Here is a 27,323-nt window from a genome sequence, read left to right as displayed (position 1 = left end):
TATTCCATGCTTAGGGATTGGAAGAACAAATATTGTTAAAATGTCCATACTATCCAAAGCAACCTACAATTCAGTGCAATTTACCAAAAGCGCGTTCTACAAAACTAGAAAAAATAATCCTAAAATTTGTTTGGAACTGCAAAAGACCCCAAATAGCCAAAGTAATCTTGAGAAAGAAAAACAAAGTTGGAGATATCACAATTCCATATTTCAAGATCTACTTCAAAGCCATACTAATCAAAACAGTATGTTGCTGGCATAAAAATAGACACATGGATCAAAGGAACAGAATAGAGAGCCCAGAAATAAACCCATGATGATATGGTCAATTAATCTATGACAAAAGAGGCAAGAATATACAATAGAGAATAGACAGTTTCTTCAACAAATGGTATTGTTGGACCATTTGTCCGGAAAACTAGACAGCTACATATAAAATAATGAAACTGGACCACTCTTTAATACCATACACAAAAATAAATTCAAAATGTATTAAAAACCTAAATGTGAGACCTGAAACCAAAGAAGTCCTAGAAGAGAACACAAGCAGTAATTTCTTTGATATCAGCTGTAGCAACATTTTTCTAGATATGTCTTCTAACACAAGGGAAACAAAAGCAAAAGTAAACTATTGGGACTACCTCAAAATAAAAGCCTTTTTTGCACAGTGGTGGAAACTATCAACAAAACAAAAAGGCAACCTACTGAATGGGAGAAAATATTTGCAAATGATATATCCAATAAGGGGTTAATATCCAAAAAATATGAAGAACTTATACAACTCAACACCAAAAAAAAATCTGATTTTTAAAATGAGCATAGGATCTGAATAGATACTTTTCCAAATAAGTCATACAGATGGCCAAAAGACACATGAAAAGATGCTCAGTATCACTATCAGAGAAGTGCAAATAAAAACCACAATGAGATATCAACTCAGACCTGTCAGACTGGCTAAAGTCAAAACAATGAGAATAATAAGTGTTGGTGAGGATAACAATTGTTGGTGAGGATGTAGAGGAAAAGAACTCTTGTGCACTACTGATGGGAATGTAAATTGGTACAGCCACTATGGAAAACAGTATGGAGGTTCCTCAAGAAATTAAAACTAGAAATACCATATAATCCAATAATTCCACTACTGAGTATTTACCCAAAGAAAACAAAAATACTAATTCAAAAAGATAGATGCACTCTATGTTTATTGCAGCATTATTTATAATAGCCACAATATGGAAGCATCCTAAGTGCCTATCAATAGATGAATGGACAAAGAAGACACACACACTGGAATATTACTCAGCCATATTCATCAAGAAAGATGAAATCTTGCCATTTGGGACAACACGGATGGACCTAGAGGGTATTATGCTAAGTGAAGTAAGTCAGAGAAAGACAAATACATCAATTCACTCACACATAGAATCTAAAAAAAAGTCAATAAACGAACAAAAAAAACAATCAGACCTGTAAATACAGAGAACAAACTGATTGCCGGAGGGGTGGGGATGTGAGTATTAGCAAAATGGATGCAGAGGAGTAGGAGATACAGGCTTCCAGTAATGGAATGAATAAGTCATGGGAATAAAAGACACTGTATAAGGAATATAGTCAATGATATTGTAATAGTGTTATATGGTGACAGATGGTAGCTAGACCTGTGGTGCTATGGCATCACGTGTAAAAACCTATCAGATGACTGCGTTGTACACCTAAAACCAATGTAGCCTTATGTGTCAACTACTCTCAAAAAACATTTTTAATTTCTTGTTAGCTTTAAATAAAAAACTCTAGTGGAGCCCTCATCTAAGAAATGCTGTGTCACCAGTGCTGTTGATAGCACACTGGACAATATTTTGGAGACAAAAGCAGACACCAGTGATTCTGAGTTGAAGAGCTGAACGGCAATTTAAAAGAATTAGATTCTAAATATGAAATTATAGTAATTGCAAGTTTATCTCGCATATTTTTATGTTTACATAAGCATGACATTTTAATTTTTTTTAATTTTTAATTTTTTTTAATGTTTCTTATTTATTTTTGAGAGAGAGAGAGAGACTACAAGGAGGGAAGGGGCAGAGAGAGAGGGAGACACAGAATCTGAAGCAGGCTCCAGGCTCTGAGCTGTCAGCATAGAGCCCGAGGTGGGGGGCTTGACCTCACAGACTGCGAGATCATGACCTGAGCCAAAGTCGGATGCTCAACCAACTGAGCCACCCAGGCGCCCCTGCATAAGAGTGATATTTTAAAAATCGGTTTAACTCTAAACATCATTCAATGACATAAAATAAATATTCTAAATTATAAGGAAAAAAAAGCAAGTTAGCCGATTTCCAGGCCTAGATGATTTTCATATTCTTCTTACAGTTTGTAATCTATCTTTTACAATAGGACATATGTATATTTAAAATACTTTGCTTAAAGGCAACAACCTCTTTGACCTCAGCCACAGCAATTTCTTGCTCAACACCTCTCCAAAGGCAAGGAAATTAAAAGCAAAAATGAACTATTGGGACCTCATCAAGTTAAAAAGCTTCTGCACTACAAAGGAAACAATCAACAAAACTAAAAGGCAACCGATGGAACGGAACGGGAGAAGATATTTGCAAATGACACATCGGATAAAGGGCTAGTATCCAAAATCTATAAAGAACTCGCAAACTCCACACCTGAAAAACAAATAATCCAGTGAAGAAATGGGCAGAAGACATGAATAGACACTTTTCCAAAGAAGACATCCAGATGGCCAATGGACGCATGAAACGATGCTCGATATCACTCATCATCAGGGAAATACAAATCAAAGCCACACTCACGCTGAGATACCACGTCACACCAAGTGATCAGAGTGGTCAGAGTGGCTAAAATGAACAAATCAGGTGATTATAGATGCTGGCCAGGATGTGAAGAAATGGGAACCCTCTTGCACTGTTGGTGGGAATGCAAACTGGTAGAGCCGCTCTGGAAAACAGTGTGGAGGTTCCTCAGAAAACTAAAAATAGAACTATCCTCTGACCCAGCAATAGCACTGCTAGGAACTTACCCAAGGGATACAGGAGTGCTGATGCATAGGGGCTCATGTACCCCAATATTTATAGCAGCACTTTCAACAATAGCCAAATTATGGAAAGAGCCAAAATGTCCATCAACTGATGAATGGATAGATCAAATATGGTTTATATATACAATGGAATACTACTTGGCAATGAGAAAGAATAAAATTATGCCATTTGCAGCAACGTGGATGGAACCAGAAGGTATTATGCTAAGTGAAATAAGTAAGTCAGAGAAAGACAGATACATGTTTTTACTCATGTGGATCTTGAGAAACTTAACAGAAGACCATGGGAGATGGGAAGGGGAAAAAAAAGAAATAGTTACAAACAGAGAGGGAGGGAGGCAAACCACAACAGATACTTAAATACAGAGAACAAACTGAGGGTTGATGGAGGGTGGGGGAGAGGGGAAAGAGGGTGATGGACATTGAGGAGGGCACTTGTGGGGATGAGTATTGAGTGTTGTATGTAAGCTAATTTGATAGTAAATTATATTAAAATATATATATAAATAAATAAAATACTTGGCTCAACAATAATAGATAATAATCTCCTAATTTAACTTGTTACTTATGGAAAAGGAAAATTACTATGTGGTGTATATGGGAAAATTTCAGGCAATTTGATCAGAGTCTTCCATAAAAGTACACTATCTCTGAATTTTATTTACTCAGCATACCAGTTTTTCTAAACTCTGAAGTCCTTGAAAGTAGAAAGTGTACTTTAATTATCTTTGTACCCTTAAGACCTAGCATATTTCAAATATTAGATATGTAATTTGAGGGAAATGGTTCTTCTCTATCAACTTTGCACATCTCCACCTAGGCCACATAAATATATCTTGACCACAATCTTACCCAAGTCTTTCTTGAAAGCGTCACAATTCCTCCTGGAATAAGGAGAAGTAGACAGCCTTGTGAAGAGCTGCCACCAAGCAGTGTCTCCATCTGTTTCCCTATCTACAGGAGACGGTCACAAGGTCATTTCTCATTCATCTCCCTAGTTTCAGTTGAACACAACTTTCCGCCTCTCTCCCTTAGGATACAGCTGCAGATTTCTGTATAAGTCTATAAAACTTGCTGCGTACCATTTGAGTGAGCTCCCCAGCAGCAGAACAACTCATCGTATGTCCCACCAGTCCACTGTCCAGCTGGTTCCGTGTTGTACTCTGGGACTAAAGTGTCAGAGATCCAACACCATGCTGATCTTACTTCTTGGGTATAAGTAATAAACTATCTTAATCCATTTGGGCTCATTGTCTCATTACCATCAAAATCTGTGGAAATGTGACGAGCCAACCTAGCAGTTTCAGTGGCAATCTTTGTGATCCTGTTAAATACCATACCTCTTCTTAGGAACTTCTTGACCACTTGTCAGTAACTAATGTATGATGACTAAGTAAATAAAAGTAGTGGAAAATAAGAAAAAAAAAGGGAAATTTGCCTATAATGAGATGAATGAAGTTTTTTAACAATTGCTTCAAAAATACACCAGTCATATGTCACTAGCCATTCCATGATTATCATAGTAATTGAAAAGACTTTTTTAAAAAATTATATTGGGAATATATGAAAGATTACTTCATTTTTCCTTTTATTATACAATGATAGGTAGGATTTATGGATATACCATAATTGAGGAGGGCCATAGAACATGGCCAACATCAATAATAGTTTCTTCCAGGTTTATAAAGTAGGGTGAATCTAAACAATTCAGGAGTATAAATTGCCTCTGAGTGGACTCTATCTTCTAGGGCAGGGTCAGCAATGTTTCTATAAAGGGCAAATAATAAATACTTCAGGCTTTGTGGATGATGTCATACTTCTCAATTATGTTGGTGTAGTACAAAAGCAGCTGTAAACCATGTGTAAACAAATCAGTGTGGCTGTGTTCCAATAAAATTTTATTTATGGACACTAAAATTTTAAATTTGTGTAAGTTTTATGTGTCACAAATAATATCCTTTTGGGTTTTACAATCATTTGAAAATGTAAAAATGATTCTTAGCTCATGGGCCATATAAAAATAGGTGGTGAAAAAATAAAAAGATACATGGCAGTGGGCTGGATTTGGCCAATGGACGATAGTTGGTTCACCTCTGACAGGGAATAGGGCACGTCTTCTATCATAGGATTTCTGAAGAACTGGATTTATAAGTTGAGGACTGACATAGAGCACAACGAAGAGAAGTGGACTTTCACAATATAAGGTTTTCATACTCTGTTTTTCTGAGTCTGCATCATTTTATTATTTTTATCTTTACCTTTTTTTTATAGATAATGGGAAGGTTGATCTTGATAAATTGATGGATGGAGTGAAAACTCTCACAGGTGAGAAGTTAATATAATCTAAGAATATAAGTTTTACTCAAAATTATATTTCAAAGACTTTTATTTCTTTGCTTATTCTACCATTTTATCCTTCATTTGATAGATCGCTTTTTATCTAATTTCTTAGAGTTAGACTTTTAAATCTCTACATGTTAGTAATAAAATTTAAATTCTGGGGTGCCTGGGTGGCTCAGTTGGTTAAGCAGCCGACTTTTGATTTTGCCTCGGGTCATGGTCTGAGGTTCATGAGATCAAGCACCACATGGGGCTCTGCCCTGAAAACATGGAGCCTGCTTGGGATTTCTGTCCTTCTCTTTATCTCTGCCCCTCCCTCACTCATTCTCTCTCTCTCTCTGTCTCTCTTTCTCTTTCAAAATAATAAATAAAAATAAATAATTTCAATTCTGTGTCTTGGTAGCAAATTCTTTTTTTTTTAATTTGACATTAATATATGACACCTCTTCTATGTTGGGGAAAAATATTCTGTATTAAATCAGTGAATAGTAGAGTTAGGACAGAGCGGAAGATGGCGGCATAGGAGGACGCTGGGCTCACCGCGTCCCGCGGATCACTTAGATTCCACCTACACCTGCCTAAATAACCCAGAAAACTGCCAGAAGACTAGCAGAACGGAGTCTCTGGAGCCAAGCGCAGACGAGAGGCCCACGGAAGAGGGTAGGAAGGGCGGAGAGGCGGTGCGTGCTACAGACTGGCGGGAGGGAGCCCGGGTGGAGGGGCAGCCCGCCGGCCGAGCAGAGCCCCCGAGTCTGGCTGGCAGAAGCGGAAGGGCCGGACGGAGTGTGTTCCGACAGCAAGCGGGACTTGACATCTGGAAGGGTATAAGCTAACAGCTCTGCTCGGAGAACGGGAGGGCTGGAGGACAATGGGAGGGAGAGTTGCTGAGCCCCAGGATGACAGCTCAGTTTGGCAGGGAAGAAAGGCGCTCGCCAGTGCCATCTCCCTCCCCCACCCCCCAGCCAAAATCCCAAAGGGAACCGGTTCCTGCCAGGGAACTTGCTTGCACCACGCAAACACCCAACGCTGTGCTTCTGCGGACCCACACCTCCAGCAGCGCGCCTGGTCCCTCCAGCTGCCGCAGGGCCCCTCCCAAAGCGGATCACAGAAGGAGAAGCGAGCTGAGCCTGCCCCTCCCGCCCCCATGCACCTTGCCTATCTACCCCAGCTAATACGCCAGATCCCCAGCACCACAAGCCAGGCAGTGTGCAAGTAGCCCAGACGGGCCACGCCACCCCACAGTGAATCCCGCCCCTAGGAGAGAGAAAGAGAAGGCACACACCAGTCTGACTGTGGGCTGGGGGCAGACATCAGGTCTGACTGCAGCCCCACCCGCCAACGTGAGTTATTCAAGACAGCACAGGGGAAGTGCCCTGCAGTTCCGCACCACTCCAGGAACTATCCAAAATGACCAAACGGAAGAATTCCCCTCAGAAGAATCTCCAGGAAATAACGATAGCTAACAAACTGATCAAAAAGGATTTAAACAATATAACAGAAAGTGAATTTACAATAATAGTCATAAAATTAATCGCTGGGCTTGAAAACAGTATACAGGACAGCAGAGAATCTATTGCTACAGAGATCAAGGGACTAAGGAATAGTCAGGAGGAGCTAAAAAATGCGATAAATGAGCTGCAAAATAAAATGGAAATGACCATGCTTCAGATTGAAGAGGCATAGGAGAGAATAGGTGAACTAGAAGATAAAATTATGGAAAAAGAAGAAACTGAGAAAAAGATAAAAAAAATCCAGGAGTATGAGGGAAAAATTAGAGAACTAAGTGATGCACTAAAGAGAAATAATCTACGCATAATTGGTATTCCAGAGGAGGAAGAGAGAGGGAAAGGTGCTGAAGGTGTACTTGAAGAAATCATAGCTGAGAACTTCCCTGATCTGGGGAAGGAAAAAGGCATAGAAATCCAAGAGGCACAGAGAACTCCCTTCAGACGTAACTTGAATCGATCTGCACGACATATCATAGTGAAACTGGAAAAATACAAGGATAAAGAGAAAATTCTGAAAGCAGCGAGGGATAAACGTGCTCTAACATATAGAGGGAGACCTATAAGACTCGTGATCGATCTCTCTTCTGAAACTTGGCAGGCCAGAAAGGAATGGCAGGATATCTTCAATGTGATGAACAGGAAAAATATGCAGCCGAGAATCCTTTATCCAGCAAGTCTGTCATTTAGAATAGAAGGAGAGATAAAGGTCTTCCCAAACAAACAAAAACTGAAGGAATTTGTCACCACGAAACCAGCCCTACAAGAGATCCTAAGGGGGATCCTGTGAGACAAAGTACCAGAGACATCGCTACAAGCATGAAACCTACAGACATCACAATGACTCTAAACCCATATCTTTCTATAATAACACTGAATGTAAATGGACTAAATGTGCCAACCAAAAGACATAGGGTATCAGAATGGATAAAAAAAAACAAGACCCATCTATTTGCTGTCTATAAGAGACTCATTTTAGACCTGAGGACACCTTCAGATTGAGAGTGAGGGTATGGAGAACTATTTATCATGCTACTGGAAGCCAAAAGAAAGCTGGAGTAGCCATACTTATATCAGACAAACTAGACTGTAAATTAAAGGCTGTAACAAGAGATGAAGAAGGGCATTATATAATAATTACAGGGTCTATCCATCAGGAAGAGCTAACAATTATAAATGTCTGTGTGCCAAATACAGGAGCCCCCAAATATATAAAAAAAAATACTCACAAACATAAGCAACCTTATTGATAAGAATGTGGTCATTGCAGGGGACTTTAACACTGCACTTACAGAAATGGATAGATCATCTAGACACACGGTCAATAAAGAAACAAGGGTCCTGAATGATACATTGGATCAGATGGACTTGACAGATATATTTAAAATTCTGCATCCCAAAGCAACAGAATATACTTTCTTCTCGAGTGCACATGGAACATTCTCCAAGATAGATCACACACTGGGTCACAAAACAGCCCTTCATAAATTTACAAGAATTGAAATCATACCATGCATACTTTCAGACCACAATGCTATGAAGCTTGAAATCAGCCACAGGAAAAAGTCTGGAAAACCTCCAAAAGCATGGAGGTTAAAGAACACCCTACTAAAGAATGAATGGGTCAACCAGGCAATTAGAGAAGAAATTAAAAAATATATGGACACAAACGAAAATGAAAATACAACAATCCAAACGCTTTGGGATGCAGCGAAGGCAGTCCTAAGAGGAAAATACATTGCAATCCAGGCCTATCTCAAGAAACAAGAAAAATCCCAAATACAAAATCTAACAGCACACCTAAAGGAAATAGAAGCAGAACAGCAAAGACAGCCTAAACCCAGAAGAAGAAGAGAAATAATTAAGATCAGAGCAGACAGTCGGTTAAGCGTCCGACTTCGGCTCAGGTCACGATCTTGCAGTCCGTGAGTTCGAGCCCCGCGTCAGGCTCTGGGCAGATGGCTCAGAGCCTGGAGTCTGTTTCCGATTCTGTGTCTCCCTCTCTCTCTGCCCCTCCCCCGTTCATGCTCTGTCTCTCTCTGTCTCAAAAATAAATAAATGTTAAAAAAAAAAAAAAGATCAGAGCAGAAATAAACAATATAGAATCTAAAAAAACTGTAGAGCAGATCAACGAAACCAAGAGTTGGTTTTTTGAAAAAATAAACAAAATTGATAAACCTCTAGCCAGGCTTCTCAAAAAGAAAAGGGAGATGACCCAAATAGATAAAATCATGAACGAAAATGGAATTATTACAACCAATCCCTCAGAGATACAAGCAATTATCAGGGAATACTATGAAAAATTATATGCCAACAAACTGGACAACCTGGAAGAAATGGACAAATTCCTAAACACCCACACGCTTCCAAAACTCATTCCCATTGTATACATACCCCATATATACCCTCATATCCCATTGTATATATACCCCACATTTTCTTTATGTATTCGTCCATCAATGGATGCTTAGGTTTTTTCCATGCCTTTGCTATTATAAATTATGCTATAATGGATGTGAAGATGCAGTTATCTCTTCAAGACAGTGATTTTGTTTACTTTGGATATATACCCAAGTCATAATTTCTGGATCATATGTAGTTCCATTTTTAATTTTTTGAGGAACCTTCATACTCTTCACGTTGGCTGCACCAATTTACACTTTCACCAGCAGTGCACGAGGCTTCCCTTTCCCCCACATCCTTACCAGTACTTTCTATCTCTTGTCTTTTTGATGATAGCCATTCTAACAGGTGTGAGGTGATACCTCATTGTGGTTTTGATTTACATTTCCCTGATGATTAGTGAGGATAGGCCACCTTTTAATGGACCTGTTGGCCATTTGAATATCTTCTTTGGAAAAATGTCTTTTCAGATATTTCACCCATTTTTAAATTGTGTTATTTGGTTTCTTTGTTATTGAGGTATATGAGTTCCTTATATAGTTTGGATATTAACCTCTTATAAGATATATGGTTTGTAAATATTTTCTTCCATTACATAGGCTGTCTTTTCATTTTGTTGATTCTTTTTTTAATTATTATTATTCTCAAGTTAGTTAACATACAGTGTAGTCTTAGCTTCAAGAGTAGAACCCAGAGATTCATCTCTTACATATGACACCCAGTGCTCATCCTGAAAAGTGCCCTCCTTAGTGCCTGTCACCCATTTACCTCCCCTCCAAACCTCATCAACCTCAGTTTGTTCTCTGTATTTAAGGGTCTCTTATGGTTATTTTGCCATGCAGAGAAGCTTTTCAGTTTGATGTAGCCCTACTTATTTGTTTATTTTTTATGTTGTTGCTTGTGCTTTATAGGAGTCACATCCAAAAAATCATTGCCAAGAGCAACATCAAAGGGCTTTTTTCTACGTTTCCCTTGGGAGTTTTATGTATGATTTCAGGCCTTACATTTAATTCTTTAATTCATTTTGAGTTGATTTTTGTGAACAGTATAAGACAGGGGTCTAATCTCACTCTTTGTCATGTAAATATCCAATTTTCCTAACACCATTTAATGAAGACACTCTTTTCTCCATTGAGTATTCTAGGCTTGCTTGAATATTGTTGGCTTCTGTGTCAAATAGAAGTTGGCCATATATGTATGCGTTTGTATCTAAGCCCTTGATTCTCTTTCATTGGTCCAAGTGTGTGTTTTTATGCCAGTGCCATACTGTTTTGATTACTATAGCTTTATAATATAGTTTGAAGTAAAAAATTGTGATCCTCCAGCTTTACCCTTCTTTTGAGGATTGGTTTAGCTTTTGTGGTTCCAAATGAATTTTAGGATTATGTCTTATGCATGTGTAAAAAATGCCATTGGAATCTTAAGAATTACATTGAATCTATAGATGGTATTGCCTTAGTGTGGACATTTTAATGTTAATAATTCTTCTAATCTATGAACACAGGATATCTTTCTATTTGTGTCTCTTCCAAATTTACTCCTAAGTACTTTATAGTTTGTGATGCTGTTGTAAGTGAGATTATTTTCTTCATTTCTTTTTCTGATAATTCATTGTTAGTATATAGAAACACCATTGATTTTTGTATGTTGATTTTGTATCCTGGATCTTTACTGAATTCATTCATTAAATTTAACAAGTTATTATTTTTTTTTTTTTGGTTGAGTCTTTAGGATTTTCTATACTTAAAATAATGTCATCTGCAAATAGACACACTTTTACTTCTTTCTTTCTTTCTTTCTTTCTTTCTTTCTTTCTTTCTTTCTTTCTTTCTTTCTGATTCTGGTGACTTTTATTTCTTTTCTTGCCTAATTGTTCTAGCTAACACTTCTAGTACTATACTGAATAGGAGTGGTAAGAGTGAGCACTTGTCTTATTTCTGATTATAGAGGAAAAGCTTTCAACCTTTCACTGTTACAGTATGATGTTAAGTATTGAGTATTGTCATACATGGCCTTTATTATGTTGAGATTCTTTCCTTCTCTACCTAATTTAGTGACAGCTTTTATCATGAATGGATGTTGAATTTTGTCATATGCTTTTTCTGCATCAATTGAGATGATCATGTGATTTTTATCTTTCATTCTATTAATGCAGTATGTCACATTTATTGATTTGCACATGTTGAAATACCTTTGCATCCTAGGGATGAATCCCACTTAATCATGCTATATTATCCTTTTAATGTGCTATTGAATTGGTTTGCTAGAATTTTGTTGAGAATTTTTGCATTTATATTCATCAGGGACATTGGCCTATAGTTTTAATTTTTTTGTAGTATCTTTGTCTGGCTTTGGTATCAGGGTAGATGCTACCTTGTAAATGAGTTTGGCAGTGTTCCCTTCTCTTAAATTTTTTGGGAAGAATTTGAGAAGGATTGGTATTAATTCTTCATTAAATGGTAAAAATTCAGCAATAAAACCATTTGTCCTGGACTTTTGGGGAAGAAGATTTTGATTATTGACTCAATATCCTTACTTGTTTTTGGTCTCTTCAGATTTTCTGTTTCTTCATGATTCAATCTCAGTAGGTTGTATGTTTCTAGGAATAATTTATCCGTTTCTTCTAGGTTGTCAATTTTGGGGTCTCTGCTCAGGCACCATTATAACCAGATCTGTAGGATGGACTATGCAACTTCCCAGGTGTTCTGGTTAGGCTTCTTGGTCAGATAAGGCTGGAAGCTATATTCATCCCTGGTCAGGGCTTTGAATTTCCTTCCCAGCCCAGTCTCTATATCATAGGCTCCTTTGCTGATAAGTCTTATTGGCTGGGTACCTGAGTCAGGCAGGAGTATCCATCAATATCCCTGGCCAGATGGTGCCACTAGCTCAGTTCTGCAGAGAGGCAGAGCCAATGAGTGGGCTCTTCACTCAGGCACTGCTATAAGAGGGGCTGTAGGGTAATCTACACAGTCTCTGGGATGCTCTCAATAGGTTTTTTGGTCAGGCAGGACAGAGGACTATCTATACTCAGCAATAGGCAGGAGCCATGAATTTGCTTCCTCATCTGGATGGGGTGATAGAAGAGGCTCCAAGGCCAGAAAGGCTTATTGGCTGGGGACCCAACTCAAGCAGAATGGTTCCCTGGCCAGAGGGACCACCATCTTGGCTCTGCAGATGGGCAAAAGCACTGTGTCAGATCTACTCAGACACTGCTGCTAGGAGAAACAATCTGCCAAGATCCAAGTGCTGGTTAATGTAAGCCATGTTTCCCTTCTCCATCTCATTCTGATCTCACATGGTTAAGACCCACGGATACCTCCCCCCCCCCAATACCTATGGGACAGGACCCAGGTGGGCCTTCCAGGAAGCAACCCCCAACTCTGGAGGAGCTGGATGTCTACCTTGGGCTCTCTTTTTCCCACCAGAGAAACCATAGCTCTGGGAAGCCCTCTCAGTGCAGCACTATACTAGCCTGGGAGAGGGGCAGTGCAGCCAGAGCATAGCTGATTGTCTTACCCTTCTAATGTGGTCCTTCTCAGTCTCTGTGGTTCAGGGAGATTCATCAGCCTCACAACCATATCCTGGGATTTTCACAATGGTGTCTTGTCTGTGGATACTTGCAAGATGGTCTTTTTGTGAGGGGGACTGAAGTCAGGAAAAGCTTATGTCACCGTTTTGATGACATCACTCTATATATATTTCAATATAAATGTAATTTTGTAATAATAAAATTAATTATAATTTAAAGTTAAAGAAAATTAAAATAAAATGCAAATTGGTCCATATCATTCCTGAACTTATAACCACTCAATGATTCTATATAACCTAGTAGATAAAGGCTAAGCTTGTTAAAATTACTTACAAATCCCTTAATAATCGGAGTCCAACCTACCTCTCTTGTATGAACTTTCCTTTCCCCAATCCATACTTTATTCTTCTGCAGTGCTGAACCGACTATAGTTCTCCATGCACTGCATATGTATATGTTGTATATGTTGTACCCAGGTGTGGTTTTACTTTATATTTCTCAGCCCCTCTTCCATGTAGAAGACTCTTTCTATGCATTCCCCTTTCCTTTAGTTAAAATCTGATATTTTAACTTGTCCAGGCACTACGTACTCTATGATGTATACATTTAACACTCTAGTTTGAATTAGTGGTTCCTATATGAGCTATGGCACTCATGGCTCACAGCAGTACCTGAAGTGCTACCAGAGAGCTGATAAATACCAATGATCCAGAAACACTGGAAAAACAGATCAGCTTAAATCCTTGAAATTCACAGATTTAATATAAGTATGTATAAAATTATATTAATGGAATTTATGTGGAATTTTCCATCAACATATATCCTTTGTATATGTTTTTTGGAGCTCATGACATTGATTACATGTCTCAATTGTCCCTTCTCTTCATAGCTAATGGAAAAGTTGATCTGAATAAAGTGATGGATGGCGTGAAAGCTGTCACAGGTGATTGAGAAGTTAATGTAAACATAGGATCCTAATTTTTACAGTACTGTTTTTCTTCATGCCTTAATTGCTAGGCTAATTCTATCATTTTTACCTCCTATTTGTTTAAGGTTTTCATAGCCAGTAGCCCAGAAATTGGAGAATTTTCTGATGTATTCTTCACGAATACACTTCATATTCCTTATTTTAAGACAGCCAAAATGTACAATAAAGGGTGAAATGAATCTTTGGAAAAGACCCTGGTAATTACTTAAAGGAGAGGTGATACATTCTTCATGTCAATAGAATTATGAAGATAAGCCATCTGCAGCTTGAAAATTGACAAAAGAGATATATAATACCCACTTTGTGTCATTGTCATTTTGAGTATGTTAGTCCAAGACTCCCAAGAAGCAAAAGCCGGGGCAGGGTTAAACATGCCAGGACATTATTAGGGGAAATGCCTGCGTAAGAGAAAATAAGGAGGGGGCGCCTGGGTGGCGCAGTCGGTTAAGCGTCCGACTTCAGCCAGGTCACGATCTCGCAGTCTGTGAGTTCGAGCCCCGCGTCAGGCTCTGGGCTGATGGCTCAGAGCCTGGAGCCTGTTTCCGATTCTGTGTCTCCCTCTCTCTCTGCCCCTCCCCCGTTCATGCTCTGTCTCTCTCTGTCCCAAAAATAAATTAAAAAACGTTGAAAAAAAAAAATTAAAAAAAAAAAAAAAAAAAAAGAGAGAAAATAAGGAGGATGCCTGAAAGGCTGGGAGGCTGTCAGACTGCAGGGCAAATCTGGCACCAGGTGAAGGAAAGAGGAAGAAATGTTTGGGCGGAAGCATCCTAGATTGTCATGCAGTCTGAGGAGGGCCTGGCAAAAGTGCTTTCAAGAATCCTCTGGTTAGAATCACCATCCTGTATCTTCCAGGAACAGGGCTCCCCTAGTATCATGGCTGCACTTGTGATTGGCCAGTGCCAATGATACATATGGCATTAGTGCAAAAAAACACAGGTTAATTTCAAAGCAGAAGGTGGGGCCCTTGGTTAATTATGTTCTCCATAGTTGGAACTCCTGTGGATACATTCTCATGACTGCCGTTGAGAGTGCCATCTCTCTCTCTCTCTTGTTTTTTTATTAAGTATAATTTATTGTCAAATTGGTTTCCATACAACACCCAGTGCTCATCCCAACAGGTGCCCTCCTTGATGCCCATCACCCACTTTCCCCTCTCCCCTACCCCCGATCACCCCTCAGTATTGTTCTCAGTATTTAAGAGTGAGAGTGCCATCTCTTATTAGCCTTTAGAAAGCTGGGGCACCTGGGTGGCTCAATCGGTTAAGCGTCTGACTTCAGCTCAGGTCACAATCTCATGGTCCGTGAGTTCGAGCCCTGCGTCGGGCTCTGGGCTGATGGCTCAGAGCCTGGAGCCTGCTTCTGATTCTGTGTCTCCCTCTCTCTCTGCCCCTCCCCCATTTATGCTCTGTCTCTCTCTGTCTCAAAAATAAATAAACTTATTTAAAAAAAGGCAATTATGTTTCCATAAATGACATTATCTCCATGTATTTGGGCAGAGCTCAGTGATCATTACTTTCCCCAGCTCATAATCCTATTGTTTTAGCATCATAATTTAGTTTAATTATTTGCAATAATTTGATTGTACTTAAATTCCATGTATGTCATTGTTTTAATCTTTTTGTTAAGGAGAAAATGTTGATGTCAATAGCGTTAAAGCTGTTCTGGGAAACATGGGGATCGAGCTCAAAGGTAAAGAATGCTTGGAGCTGGTGAAAACTCTTCCTTTTAAGGGTAAGCATTTTAAATATTGATGTATTCAAAGAGTGTTTTTTTTTTAAGTTTATTTATTCATATTGAGAGGGTGAGAGCATGTGTGAGTTGGGGAGGAGCAGAGAGAGAGGGAGAGCGAGAGAATCCCAAGCAGGCTCCGCACTGTCAGCACAGAGCTGGACTCGGAGCTTGATCTCACAACCCGTGAGATATGACCTGAGCCAAAACCAAGAGTTGGATGCTTAATTAACTGCGCCACCCAGCTGTCCCCAAAAAGAAGTTTTAGATTTCTGCGTCTGCGAGAAGCTCTAAAATTATCTCCATTTCCTAAGTTCTAGGATATAGAAAATCCATTTCAAAAAAAAAATGTTTTTTTAGAAAGTCCACTTATACCTGAAATGAATCCCTAAGTGGCTTTACTTTTAGATTAGGAAGGAGCATTTCCATTATGATGGGTCTTTTTATCAATAGGGAAAAACAAAAAAGGAAAAAACAAAGGTTAAACTGGGATTTGTGAAAGAAGAAAGGATTAATAATTGGAAGTGAATAAAGGCAGGATTGGGAAGAAGAACAGAGGTGTGCATGATGTGCTAAATTTCACCCAATTTTCTCTCAAATTTTATTAAAATAAGAGAAAACTCTCGAAAAGTCATTTTTCCTAATTTCTCTGTGATTTTCCACATTTCTCTGTGACTTAAATTCTGCCTTTTCTTACAGATGATGACAAGATCTTTCAAAACAGGTTGTTGGAAGTTGTGATGTCTCTAAAAGGTACATGAGCGGCATAATGAGAGTGTAGACCAATATGGGATCCTTGCTTTTATACTGTTTCCAAGGTATTAGTGGTTGCTGCTATACTGATCATATATACTGATTGCAAATTTATGCTCCCATTGAAGATCAAGCTTCACAGTAGCTGCTGATCTTTTACTTTATATCTAGGAAGAAAGCCTTCTACTTTCTCAAGATTCTTCCAAACTTTTCAAGAGAAAAAATACCAGATTTCAAGTTTGCATAGCAAAATGTGACAGACAAGAATTAGTACTGATTCAGGGAATTTAATCAGCCGCAGATAAATACTAAACTGGGAACTCAGTCATCAAAACCTATTGTTTAGAAGTAAAAAATGTTTGCCTCCAGAACTAGAATTCACTTAGCATTTATTCAATGGTATTTAAAACTTTGTATTTTGTAGTCTGATCCCCAAGACAAATCTCACGAGAAGTGACCTTCGTTCTAATGTCATAGTTGACTTTCTCTATAGGCATAATAAGGTCCTTAGTCTCTTGTTCTAAAATTGGTGTGGTTTTTTTTTCACATTTTAGAACAAGGATTATTAACCTTACTACTAAGGGGGGGGGTCTGTGAATAGGCTTTAGAGAATATATGACCCCCCCTGAAATGATATGTAATCTTTGTGAACACTAGCATACAGCTCATGGATTCACAACAGGGCATGTGTCTCTAAAAGGTTTATGAACCTCTTTTTTGAAGTTACATAATTTTCTTCATGGACTCTCTTTCCTTAGATGGGAAAGTCAATGTCAACGACTTGAACGCAATACTGGATAATATGGGAATCAAGCTCTCAGATAAGGAACTTGAGGCTCTGACTCAAAATCTCCCTGGTGATGGTGAGCAAGTTTCTAGATACCATAGTTCCATGTTGGGAGAGCTTGGACAATAAAAGTTGCGGGGGAAAGTAAGAAGCTATAAATATGGGCAAAGCATGTAAACAGCATATAAGCAGCCAGCTACCAAGTCACCGTGAAAACATTGCCCTTTGTATGAATGTCTTTTATGTTCTTTACCCATATTATGGTCACTAGAAGACAGTCTTCCACATTTTAAAAAGAAAAATGCAGGCCACTTAGATGACGGTACTTCTGAATTTCTTCCCATTACTAATGCATATAGCTTTGAAATAGTATAGAACTATAAGTAAAATTAATATTTTTGAAATGGCATGTTGTTATGTTTAGGCTTTTCTTTCTAGTATTAATGAAGACAATGAAAACTGAATAAATTAATAGCCTAGAAAGATATTCTTCAGTATATAGTTCTTAAGTAAGCATATATAAAGTACTTAAGATAATGCCTGGCACATAGTAAGTTAGGATTTATTATATTTACTCCCACATTGTCTTTCACGATATTTCATGAGTCTTTTATATCTCATTATGACTTTAATTTTCTTCTACAGTTGATAGGAGGACTTCTCCTAAAACACCGATGAAGGAACTGCAAACTTTTACAGGTAAATGAGAAGTTGATGTAAATCTAGGGTTTCAGTCCTTTATAATAGTTTTTTTCAGTGGTATTTCTGGTATCTTATAAATTCTGATGTTTTATTTTTAAATATATGAATCATGGATTGACATTAGGAAAGTTTCTACACTAGGATACAAGACTATATGTCAGTTTTAAATCCTAAGTTTTCTGTTACTTGTGCAAGTAATATGCTTCGGGTCACAAATGTTTAAATGAAAAAAATCTAGAAATGTATAGAAAATGGCATGGTGAAGCTTAGAAATGATCAAGATAATGTATTCCTGATATCATCAATAATTCTTACCAAAGCAAATGTTTTTGAAGAATAATTTATATAAGAATCTGCATTATCTTAATTCACTCATCAGATTTTATTCTGAAAGTTGTTTTTTTCCAGCTTTAGGAAAAATGGTCTTTAATTTATAATAAATGTGGTAATTTATTACCATAAGATACCATAAGATACGCTTATAAAGATATGCTTTATTACCATAAGATATGCTCAAGGGTTCTGCAATTGAGAATATCTTCGCCTAACACCTCATCTTGAAATTAGGATATCACTAAACTTCATAGAACATATTTTACAACTTGATATAATACCAGAGTTCCGAAAGCTTATATGTCTATTGTTCCCTCTCTTAAAAGATGAGAAGGTTGATTCTAATGACCTGAAAATTTTCCTGGGAAGCCTGGGGATTGAGCTCACAGATCAGGAAAAAGAGAAGCTACTGAAAACACTGCCATTTGATGGTGAGATTGATAGAGGTGTCATGGAGGTCTTTTGTTGGTCTTTAGGTCTGTGTAAATATTTTCAACTTTGTTTCTATTTATTTTTCTCCAAAAGTATAAAAGAAAAAATATTAAATTGAGTTCTAAGTATATAGCAACCTGTCACTGTCACTTAGAATTTATATTGGAAGTTAAATAACCCTTTAGATAAGAGTTGACATTAACAGCTAAACATATTGTTACCTATCAAGCTACTAATTTGTTCATATCATGAGAAGAGAAAAAAAAGATAAAGACTTGAGATCCATGACAAAAAAATAAAGATGGGAAGCAGAAATTTAAAAGCAAAGGGAAGCTATACTCATGTTTGAGCAAGGAGACTTCCTCAGGTACTGGAATAAAAAGGTTTGTCACAAGGAGAGAGGTTTCTGTTTCCAAACTTCATTATATTAGATGAAATAAACTAAAAATTAGAGACAACTCTTCTTAAAATGTTATTTTTGAAATTATTTAATTCATACCATTTTGTGATTTCATGTTAATTTCCCCATTGCATGAATTATGGCTTTTCTTACAGCTGCTGGAAAGGTATATCACAACAGGTTGCTAAAGGGTGTGAAATCTCTCAATGGTGAGTAAGACCCAATTAAAAGTCATACTGTCTGACATTCCCCAACTTGACACTTTTATTCCAATTATGAATCCAGGCTCCTCACTTTGGTATCATTCCTTATTTATGATTCTTGCGGTCTACCCACATTTTAACTGATAACAGCGTATATTTTATCTTGTAGGAAGTTCTATATGGAACTTGCATTTTTTTTCAACTCTGTACACCCTATTTTTCTCTATGCATGAAAAAATCACTTCACCTTAAACAAACAAACATAATAAATAAATAAGTAGAAAGTTGATATGCATGCAGAATTTTGGCATAATACACTTTTTTTCATGTTCCTACCTTCTGTCTTTCCTAAGGGGGAAAGGTTCATGTAAATAACCTGGACAACACCCTTAAAAAATTGGGACTTGAGCTCACGGAAGAGGAACTTGCAAAGCTGTCAAAAAATCTACAAGTTGATGGTGAACAATACAGATGTCCTCAGGCCGTTTTTTAATTTTTCCTTTATATCTGATATGTTTGAAAATAGATTTAATTGACAGATACATGTTAGAAAGCTTGGAGGAGAGCCCAATTTTATTTTTTTTACTTAAGTCTTTAATTTTAATTCCAATATAGTTAACATAGAAAATTATATTATTTCAGGTATACAATATATCAACAATTCTCTATATATGTGATAAGTATACTCTTTAGTCCCCATCACCTGTTTCACCCATTCTCCCACCCACCTCCCCTCTGGTAACTACCAGTTTGTTCTCTATAGTTAAGAGTCTACTTCTTGGTTTGTCTCTCTCTTCTTTTTTTTTTCTTTGTTTACTCATTTTGTTTCTTAAATTTCACATATGAGTGAAATCATATAGTATTTGTCTTTAACATTTCTCTTAGCATTATACTCTTTAGCTCCATCCATGTTGTTGCAAATGGCAAGATTCCATTCTTTTTTAAGACTGAATAATACTCCATCATACACACACACACACACATACACACACACACACACATATGTTCTACGTCTTTATCCATTCATCTATTGATGGACACTTGGAGGAGAGCCCAATTTTAAAGTCAGAATAAATCTTGGATCTTCATTACAATTAACCTAAAACAGCATCACCTTTCTGTAAATATACCAAAAACTGCAGAGGGTGCTGTCAGGACTCTAATAGTCTAAACAATAAGAAAGCAAAATAATAGGGATCTGAAAATCTATTTATAGAGAAGTCAACAAGCCATTCTTCTATCTATCCTCCTGTCTAATGAAATCTTCATTCGAAAACGTGTTCAAAGATTTTTATCATAGTGCATGAGACCTTCAAGCTCCATCTGCCTGTGTGGACATATCTTCTCTCATTTTTCTACTGTTCCAGCCATGTTGAGCTGCTTGTAGTTTCACCCACATAGCATGATGTCCCTGGACATTTTTCTCAACTTCTCCTCCATGTGAAGGCTCTTCCATCCTTCCATATTTCATATCAACTGCTCTGATACATTAATGTAGTTCACACACATCTCCTGCAGGAAGCAATCTTAGAACATACCAAGCTGGATTAGTGGTCCCTTCCTCAGCTGTTTGTTGGTACATGAAGTAAAGTTACCAGAATACCTGGCCAACTCCAATAGTATCTTCAGCTATGGCTTATAATGGCATCCAAAATACTAGGAAGAGCACACTTTTCCTGACCCAGTTTCTAGTATACAAGAGACCTTTGTATTAATGGAGATCATCTTAACTCCCTGAGATCCAGGCATTTTCTAAATGGTCTCAGGTAAAATGAAGATGTAAGGAATTTTTAATGGAATTGTTTCCTTAAAATATATGTCTTAAATTTGTCTTCTGGGCTTCTGACATTATTATCATTGTGCCTTTTCTTGTAGCTAATGGAATGGTTGGTCTGAAAGAGGTGATGGATGGAGTAAAAGCTACTACAGGTAAGAGAGAAATTATGAATCTAAAACATTTAGTATTTATAATAATTATATTTCATCATTATTCCTCAATTGCCATATTAGTTATGGCATTTATTTCTTGGTTCATTAAATTACTAGCAACTCATTTGTTTTCTGGTATATTTTTTATTTGTATATTTTGCTCTTCTCTTTTTTAGAATGGCCAAACTCTGTACTAGTGAAATAATATATGAAGTAAAATTTTGATAAAGACTACAGATAACTGACAAAAAATGAGACTAACAGATCTTACCTTATTTTATACATTTATTTGAATAAGTAATTTATAATATTCCAATTGAATAGCAGATACATAATGGAAATCTCACAGGGTTCAGAGTTGCCTTGCCATTGTCATTGTGACTGTGACTTCTTTTATTAGCACTTAGAGATCAAATTCTTTTTCTGTGAAAGTCATCGTCAGTATATTTGGAGAGGTCTCATTGGCCTATGCTCTTTATTCTGTACCGATTCAATCTACATAGCCATAGATTAATTTTCCCTGTTTGGAGTCATTAGATGATCCTTTAAATTCATATATGTAATGATGTCTATTTTTTTAAGGAGGGGAGGTTGATGTCAAAGATGTGAAAGCTATTCTGAAAAACATGGGAATAGAGTTCACAGATAAGGAACGTTTGAAGCTGCTGAAAAATCTGCCTTTCAATGGTAGGCATTTATATACTGATGTGACCTTAAAGTGTTCTTTGAAGCTTTTAAAGATTTTTTAATTTAAATTCCAGTTAGTTAACATACAGTGTAATACTAGTTTCAGGTGTACAATTTGGTGATTCAACACATCCACACATCACCCTGTGCTCATCACAAGTGCCCTCCTTCATCCCCATCACCCGTGTCACCCTTCCCTCACCATCTTCCCCTCTGGTGACCATCAGTTTGTTCCCTATAGTTAGGAGTCTGTTTCTTGGTTTGCCTTTCTTTTTTACCCCGTGTTTGTTTTGTCTCCTCTTAAGCTTTTTTTTTTTTTTTTTTAGAAACTCAAACTATCCCCATTTGCTAAGATGCAACAGTAAATAAACAAGCAAATGCCAAACAAAATACTTTAACTGTTCACTTATTCTAGAGGGAAATTTCCATCTATGCAGTTTAACTCTCTGTTTTGGAATAATCATCCCCATGATGCTGACTCATGCCATCAAGGGGACTACATTTCTGAGGCTACCCTTACCTTTTTAGATACCTATAGGCAATTGTGGGAAGCAACCAAGGGAAAGAAGTGGTGTTAGACTGGAAGGGGATAAAAGGTCAGAGGTGATATTTTCCAAAAAAGCTGTGCATGTTATAGAGTGCCTTGTATGCTAAATTTTAGATAGACTTACCATATTATAAACTTTCTCTAATTTTCTCTCAAACTTTATTTTAATGAGGGAAGTTTCTAGGGCAAATCATGAAAATCTCAGTTTTACTAAAGTTTTAGTGAATAGCCACATCATTTCTCTATGACCTTAATTGTGTTCTTTTTTATAGATGATAACAAGGTCTTTAAGAACAGGTTGCTAGATGGTGTGAAGTCCCTTAAAGGTGAGTGAGAAACATAATAAGAATACAAATGAATATGAGATCTTCATTTTATACTGTTTCCAAGATATGAATTTGAATGCTGCCATCTGTCATATGTACTGATTGCAAATGTATGCTTTTTTGGACCTCAATCTTTATTTTAGCAGTTGAATCTGATGTTCTATCTTGGAAGTAAAGCACCACACTTTCTTGTCATTTTTGAAATTTCAGGAAGAGAAATATCAAATTTCATGTTTACATGGGAAAAAATATAAATGATTAGCAGTGATTCAGAGAACTTAATAAATAGAAAAAACTAAATTGGAAGTTCATTCATCAAAAATCAACCTACTATTGTTTAGAACTACATATTGTTTGCCTCCAGTACCAGAATTCTCTAAGCATTCATCGAACATCATTTTTTTCAACCAGATTTTTTTTTTAATTCATTAAGAAAATTGAGGCTGGCAAGAGTGATAGCCCTCAGCTTTACATCTTCAATCCCTCCCTATTCAGGTATCTTTAAGCACACCCATGTTAGTATAAAGGATGAGTGAGAAGTCCCTCTTCCTCCTCAAAGCTTACCAGGATGCCCTTGACTCCACTGTCTCCCATATCTTTTAAGACCTTGCCCCACTGGCCATTTTCAACCTCTTCAGCCCATTTACATGTTCAACGTACACCATCCTATAAAATAAGCAAACTAGAACTCTCCACACCCCTTTTTGGCCACAACTCAATCTCTTTCTTCCCTTTTTCATCCATTTCTTGAGAGACTTTTCTGTACTCTGAGCCCATATTTCTGTACCTAATTCTCAAACTAATTTCAGTATTAAATGCCATTTAAAACCTTGTGTTTCTGTAGGCTGGTCCCCAAGACAAGTCTCAAGGGAAGTAGCCATAGTTCTAAATTTGTAATTGACTGCTTAAAATATTTTGTCTCTGTGTTAAAATTGTTGAACATTAATTTATTTTTTTCACTTTAGAGCAAACATTTTCTGTTTGGTCCGAAGCAAATTTTGTGAATAATGATCTACTGCTTAAGAAATTCACAATGGGATATGTGTATCAAAAAAGTGTAAGAACTTCTCTTTTGAAGTCATTTAATATTCTTTATGGACTGTCACTTTTCTTAGGTGGGAAGGTCAATATGAACAACCTGGGCACTGTTCTGAACAACCTGGGGATAAAGCTTGCAGATACGGAACTTAAAGACCTGGCTGAAAACATGCATGTTGGTGGTAAGCATATTATCATATATACTAGTTAACCCTGGAGAGAGGTTAGTTACAAGAAACTTGGGGCAGGGGGGGGAATGCCCTTTTTCATAGGGAAAAGGGAAGGCCCAAGAGCAGTGTGAGACACCATATCAATGACTAAAACACAGAGAATGTCATTTGAGTTTATGAGTATCCAGTTAGCAAAGTCAAAATTAAACCAGTTTTTTATATGTGTGATATGTGTGACTTTTATGTTCTCTGTAAGTATCATGTTTAGTAGTTGAGTCTTTCCAGTTTTGAATACAAGAATGCAGATTCTTTAGACACATTCACTTCTAAGTAACTTCCCCTTACTAACACAAATAAATTTGAGATATTATAGGCCAAACTGCACCATTGCAATAGCGTGGTTTTCATGTTTAGAATTTTCTTGTTATTCATGCTTGTCTTAGAATAAAAGTTGAGTAGAATAATAATCTAAAAAGTGTGTTCAAAAATATTTGTTTAAATAAATATTAGCAATTATGATGGGGCCTGACACATAGTTAAGTGCAACTGTTATAGTTCTTCCCATGTTTTCCCACAAACTTTTGTATTATATCTAGAATGTAATATTTGAAGTCTATATAATATATGAGATCCATAATATATGGGATCTATAATATACTGCGATTTTATCTTCTCTTATAGTTGATGAGAAAATTCCTCTAGAAACACTGATGGAAAACATCACAGATTTTACAGGTGACTGTAAAGTTACTATAAAATTAGGATTCCAATTATCTACATTAAATTTTGGTTTTTGCTAATATTTCCTGGTACTTCATCACTGACTTGTAAATTCTGGCATTTCTCTATATTTATTAATGAAATATTTGCTTCTAGTGTTACATGTGTTGATATAAAATTATCTGATTTTGCAGTGAAATTACCATACTATTTCTTGCTTTCAAATTCTACAATCTCTGTTGTTTATGCCAATAATGTAATTCACTTCACCAGTGTTTAATAACCACAGTATAGAATGGCACAGCAAATTAGAGAGTGAAGCCTAAAATTGATGGAAGTAATGAATTTATTGTATTTATCATATAATTCTTATTTTTTAAATTAAAATACTTTTTCAAAGAAAAATTCATATAAGCATCTATTTTTTTAATTAATAGATCAACTTTCATCCTGAAAGTAGTCTGTCCTGAATTTAGAAGACTCTCTTGTTCACATTAAGAAAATAAATTTGACCTATCATCTACATTGATTCTGTAGTTGAAAATGTTTGTTTGTTTTTATTACTGTAGTTTTCAGTCTGAAGACAAGGAGATGGTATTAATTATCCTAAAATAACTTTTTTCATTAGAAATAATTACTATTATCTGGAGGCGCCTGGGTGGCTCAGTCGGTTAATCGTCCGACTTCAGCTCAGGTCATGATCTCGCAGCTTGTGAGTTCAAGCCCTGCATCAGGCTCTGTACTGACAGCTCAGGGCCTGGAGCCTGCTTCGGATTCTGTGTCTCCCTCTCTCTCTGCCCCTTGCCCACTCGCTCTCTCTCTCAAAAATAAGTGATAAAACATTTAAAAACTTTAAAAAAAAAAAAAAAGAAATTATTACTGCTATCTGAAATGAAGATGTATACCAAATTTCTTATTTTCAAAGGTGAGAAGATTGAATCTAGTGAGCTAAAAAATGTTCTTGGAAATCTCGGAATTGAGCTCACAGATAAGGAACTAGAGAAGCTGCTGAAAATACTGCCAATTGATGGTGAGTCATACAAGTGTCTGTGGGAGCTTCCAGGGAAATTAGATTTTTACAGATCTGCATGAAAATTTTCACTTCTTCTCAAACATGATGGAACATTTTTAAAAAACTAAAATGTAAGCTACATCTTAAAACAGTAAGTGTCATTTAGAGTTTATTTTAGAAGCCAAGCAACTCCTCAGATGTAAGTTGCCATCAGAGCCAACAAATGTCTACTGTCACCCTTCAGGGCTTATACCATAAGAAGGAAAAAGAGAGGGATAAGCGGGCAATGGAAGAAATTAAAAATAAAAGTCAGAATTAAAAAGAAAGGAAAGAGATATTTGTACAGTACAGTAGGCCCACTCAAGGGGACCGGCTTATCATATTGAAAAAGCCTTCTCTTCCTTAATTTCACTGTTATATAAAGATGAAAATTTTAGGTGAAACATTTTTTTAAAAATTTTTAATGTTTATTTATTTTTGAGAGACACAGAGTGATAGAGCATGAGCAGGGGAGGGGCAGAGAGAGAGAGGGAGACACAGAATCCGAAGCAGGCTCCAGACTCTGAGTTGTCAGCACAGAGCCTGACGCGAGGCTCAAACTCACAAACTGCGAGATCATGACCTGAGCCGAAGTCAGACGCTTAGCCACCTGAGTCATCCAGGCACCCCATAAGTGAAATATTTATAATGGTACTACTGAGTTATCATCCACATATTGTACAAGTAACCCAATATAGCATACAATTAAGTGAATTCTAATGTATTCACCACATTCATCACAACAATCAATTTTAGAACATTTTTATTATCCCAGAAAGATATTCCATACCTATTAACAGTCACCTCCCAATTTCTCCATCTCCCTCAGCCCTGGGCAACCACTAATCTATTTTCTGTCTCCATCAGTTTCCCTCTTCTGGATATTCCACATAAATAGAATCATATAATATGTGGTCCGTAGTGACTAGTTTCACTTAACATAATGTTTTCCAGGTTTATCTCTGTCCTGTTATGTATTAATACAGTTGATGCTTGAACAACACAGGGGTTAAGAGCACTGACTCCCTGTGCAGTCAAAAATCTGTGTATAACTTTTGACTCTCCAAAAACTTAACTACTAATTGCTTACTGATGACCAGAAGCCTAACTGATAACATAAAGTCAATTAACATACATTTTGTTGTTATATGTATTATATACCCTATTCTTACAATAGGTAAGCCAGAGAAAATAAAATGCTAATAAGAAAATCATAAGGTGGGGCACCTGGGTGGCTCAGTCAGTTAAGCGTCTGACTTGAGCTCAGGTCATGATCTCATGGTTTGTGGGTTCGAGCCCTGCATCAGGATCTGTGCTGACAGCTCTCTCTCAAAACTAAATCAACATTAAAAAAATAATTTAAGAAAATCCTAAGGAAGAGAAAATACATTTACAGTGCTATACTATAAAAAAAATGCACGTATAAATGGACCTGCACAGTTCAAACCTCTGTTTTTCTAAAGTCAACTGTACTTTGTTTCTTTTCACTGCTGAAAAATAGGCTATTCTATGGATATAACACATTTTATTTATCCATTCATCGGTTGATACACATTTGGATTGTTTCCACATTTTAGCTATTATGAATAATTCTCCTATGAACGTTCATGTACAAGTTTTTACATGGGTATATATTTTCATTTGTCTTGGGTATATACCTAAGAGAGAAATTGTTGGGTCATATGGTAATT

The 27,323-nt window shown here is 36.9% G+C and overlaps 1 protein-coding gene across 4 annotated transcripts in view; it reads left to right on the top strand.

Moving 5' to 3' along the window:
* Positions 1 to 26,457, top strand: part of LOC131497438 (uncharacterized) — a 41,150-nt gene extending 14,693 nt beyond the window's left edge. For 3 of the 4 annotated variants that reach the window (XM_058703693.1, XM_058703692.1, XM_058703690.1), the window contains 15 exons: positions 5,333 to 5,386; positions 13,728 to 13,781; positions 15,453 to 15,557; positions 16,254 to 16,307; positions 17,066 to 17,170; positions 17,740 to 17,793; positions 18,456 to 18,560; positions 19,117 to 19,170; positions 19,518 to 19,622; positions 21,040 to 21,093; positions 21,676 to 21,780; positions 22,600 to 22,653; positions 23,769 to 23,873; positions 24,543 to 24,596; positions 25,507 to 26,457. In XM_058703693.1, coding sequence (XP_058559676.1) covers positions 5,333 to 5,386; positions 13,728 to 13,781; positions 15,453 to 15,557; positions 16,254 to 16,307; positions 17,066 to 17,170; positions 17,740 to 17,793; positions 18,456 to 18,560; positions 19,117 to 19,170; positions 19,518 to 19,622; positions 21,040 to 21,093; positions 21,676 to 21,780; positions 22,600 to 22,653; positions 23,769 to 23,873; positions 24,543 to 24,596; positions 25,507 to 25,673 — 1,229 coding nt within the window. In that variant the 3' untranslated portion in view covers positions 25,674 to 26,457. The remainder of the gene's footprint in view (positions 1 to 5,332; positions 5,387 to 13,727; positions 13,782 to 15,452; positions 15,558 to 16,253; positions 16,308 to 17,065; positions 17,171 to 17,739; positions 17,794 to 18,455; positions 18,561 to 19,116; positions 19,171 to 19,517; positions 19,623 to 21,039; positions 21,094 to 21,675; positions 21,781 to 22,599; positions 22,654 to 23,768; positions 23,874 to 24,542; positions 24,597 to 25,506) is intronic. The other variant, XM_058703691.1, reaches the window with a different exon arrangement.
* The last annotated feature ends 866 nt before the right edge of the window (positions 26,458 to 27,323 follow it).

Source organism: Neofelis nebulosa, chromosome 16, assembly GCF_028018385.1.
Source record: "Neofelis nebulosa isolate mNeoNeb1 chromosome 16, mNeoNeb1.pri, whole genome shotgun sequence".
Classification (NCBI taxonomy): domain Eukaryota; kingdom Metazoa; phylum Chordata; class Mammalia; order Carnivora; family Felidae; genus Neofelis; species Neofelis nebulosa.
Note: the sequence above shows the minus strand (reverse complement) of the source record. Positions and strands in the feature narration are given on the sequence as shown.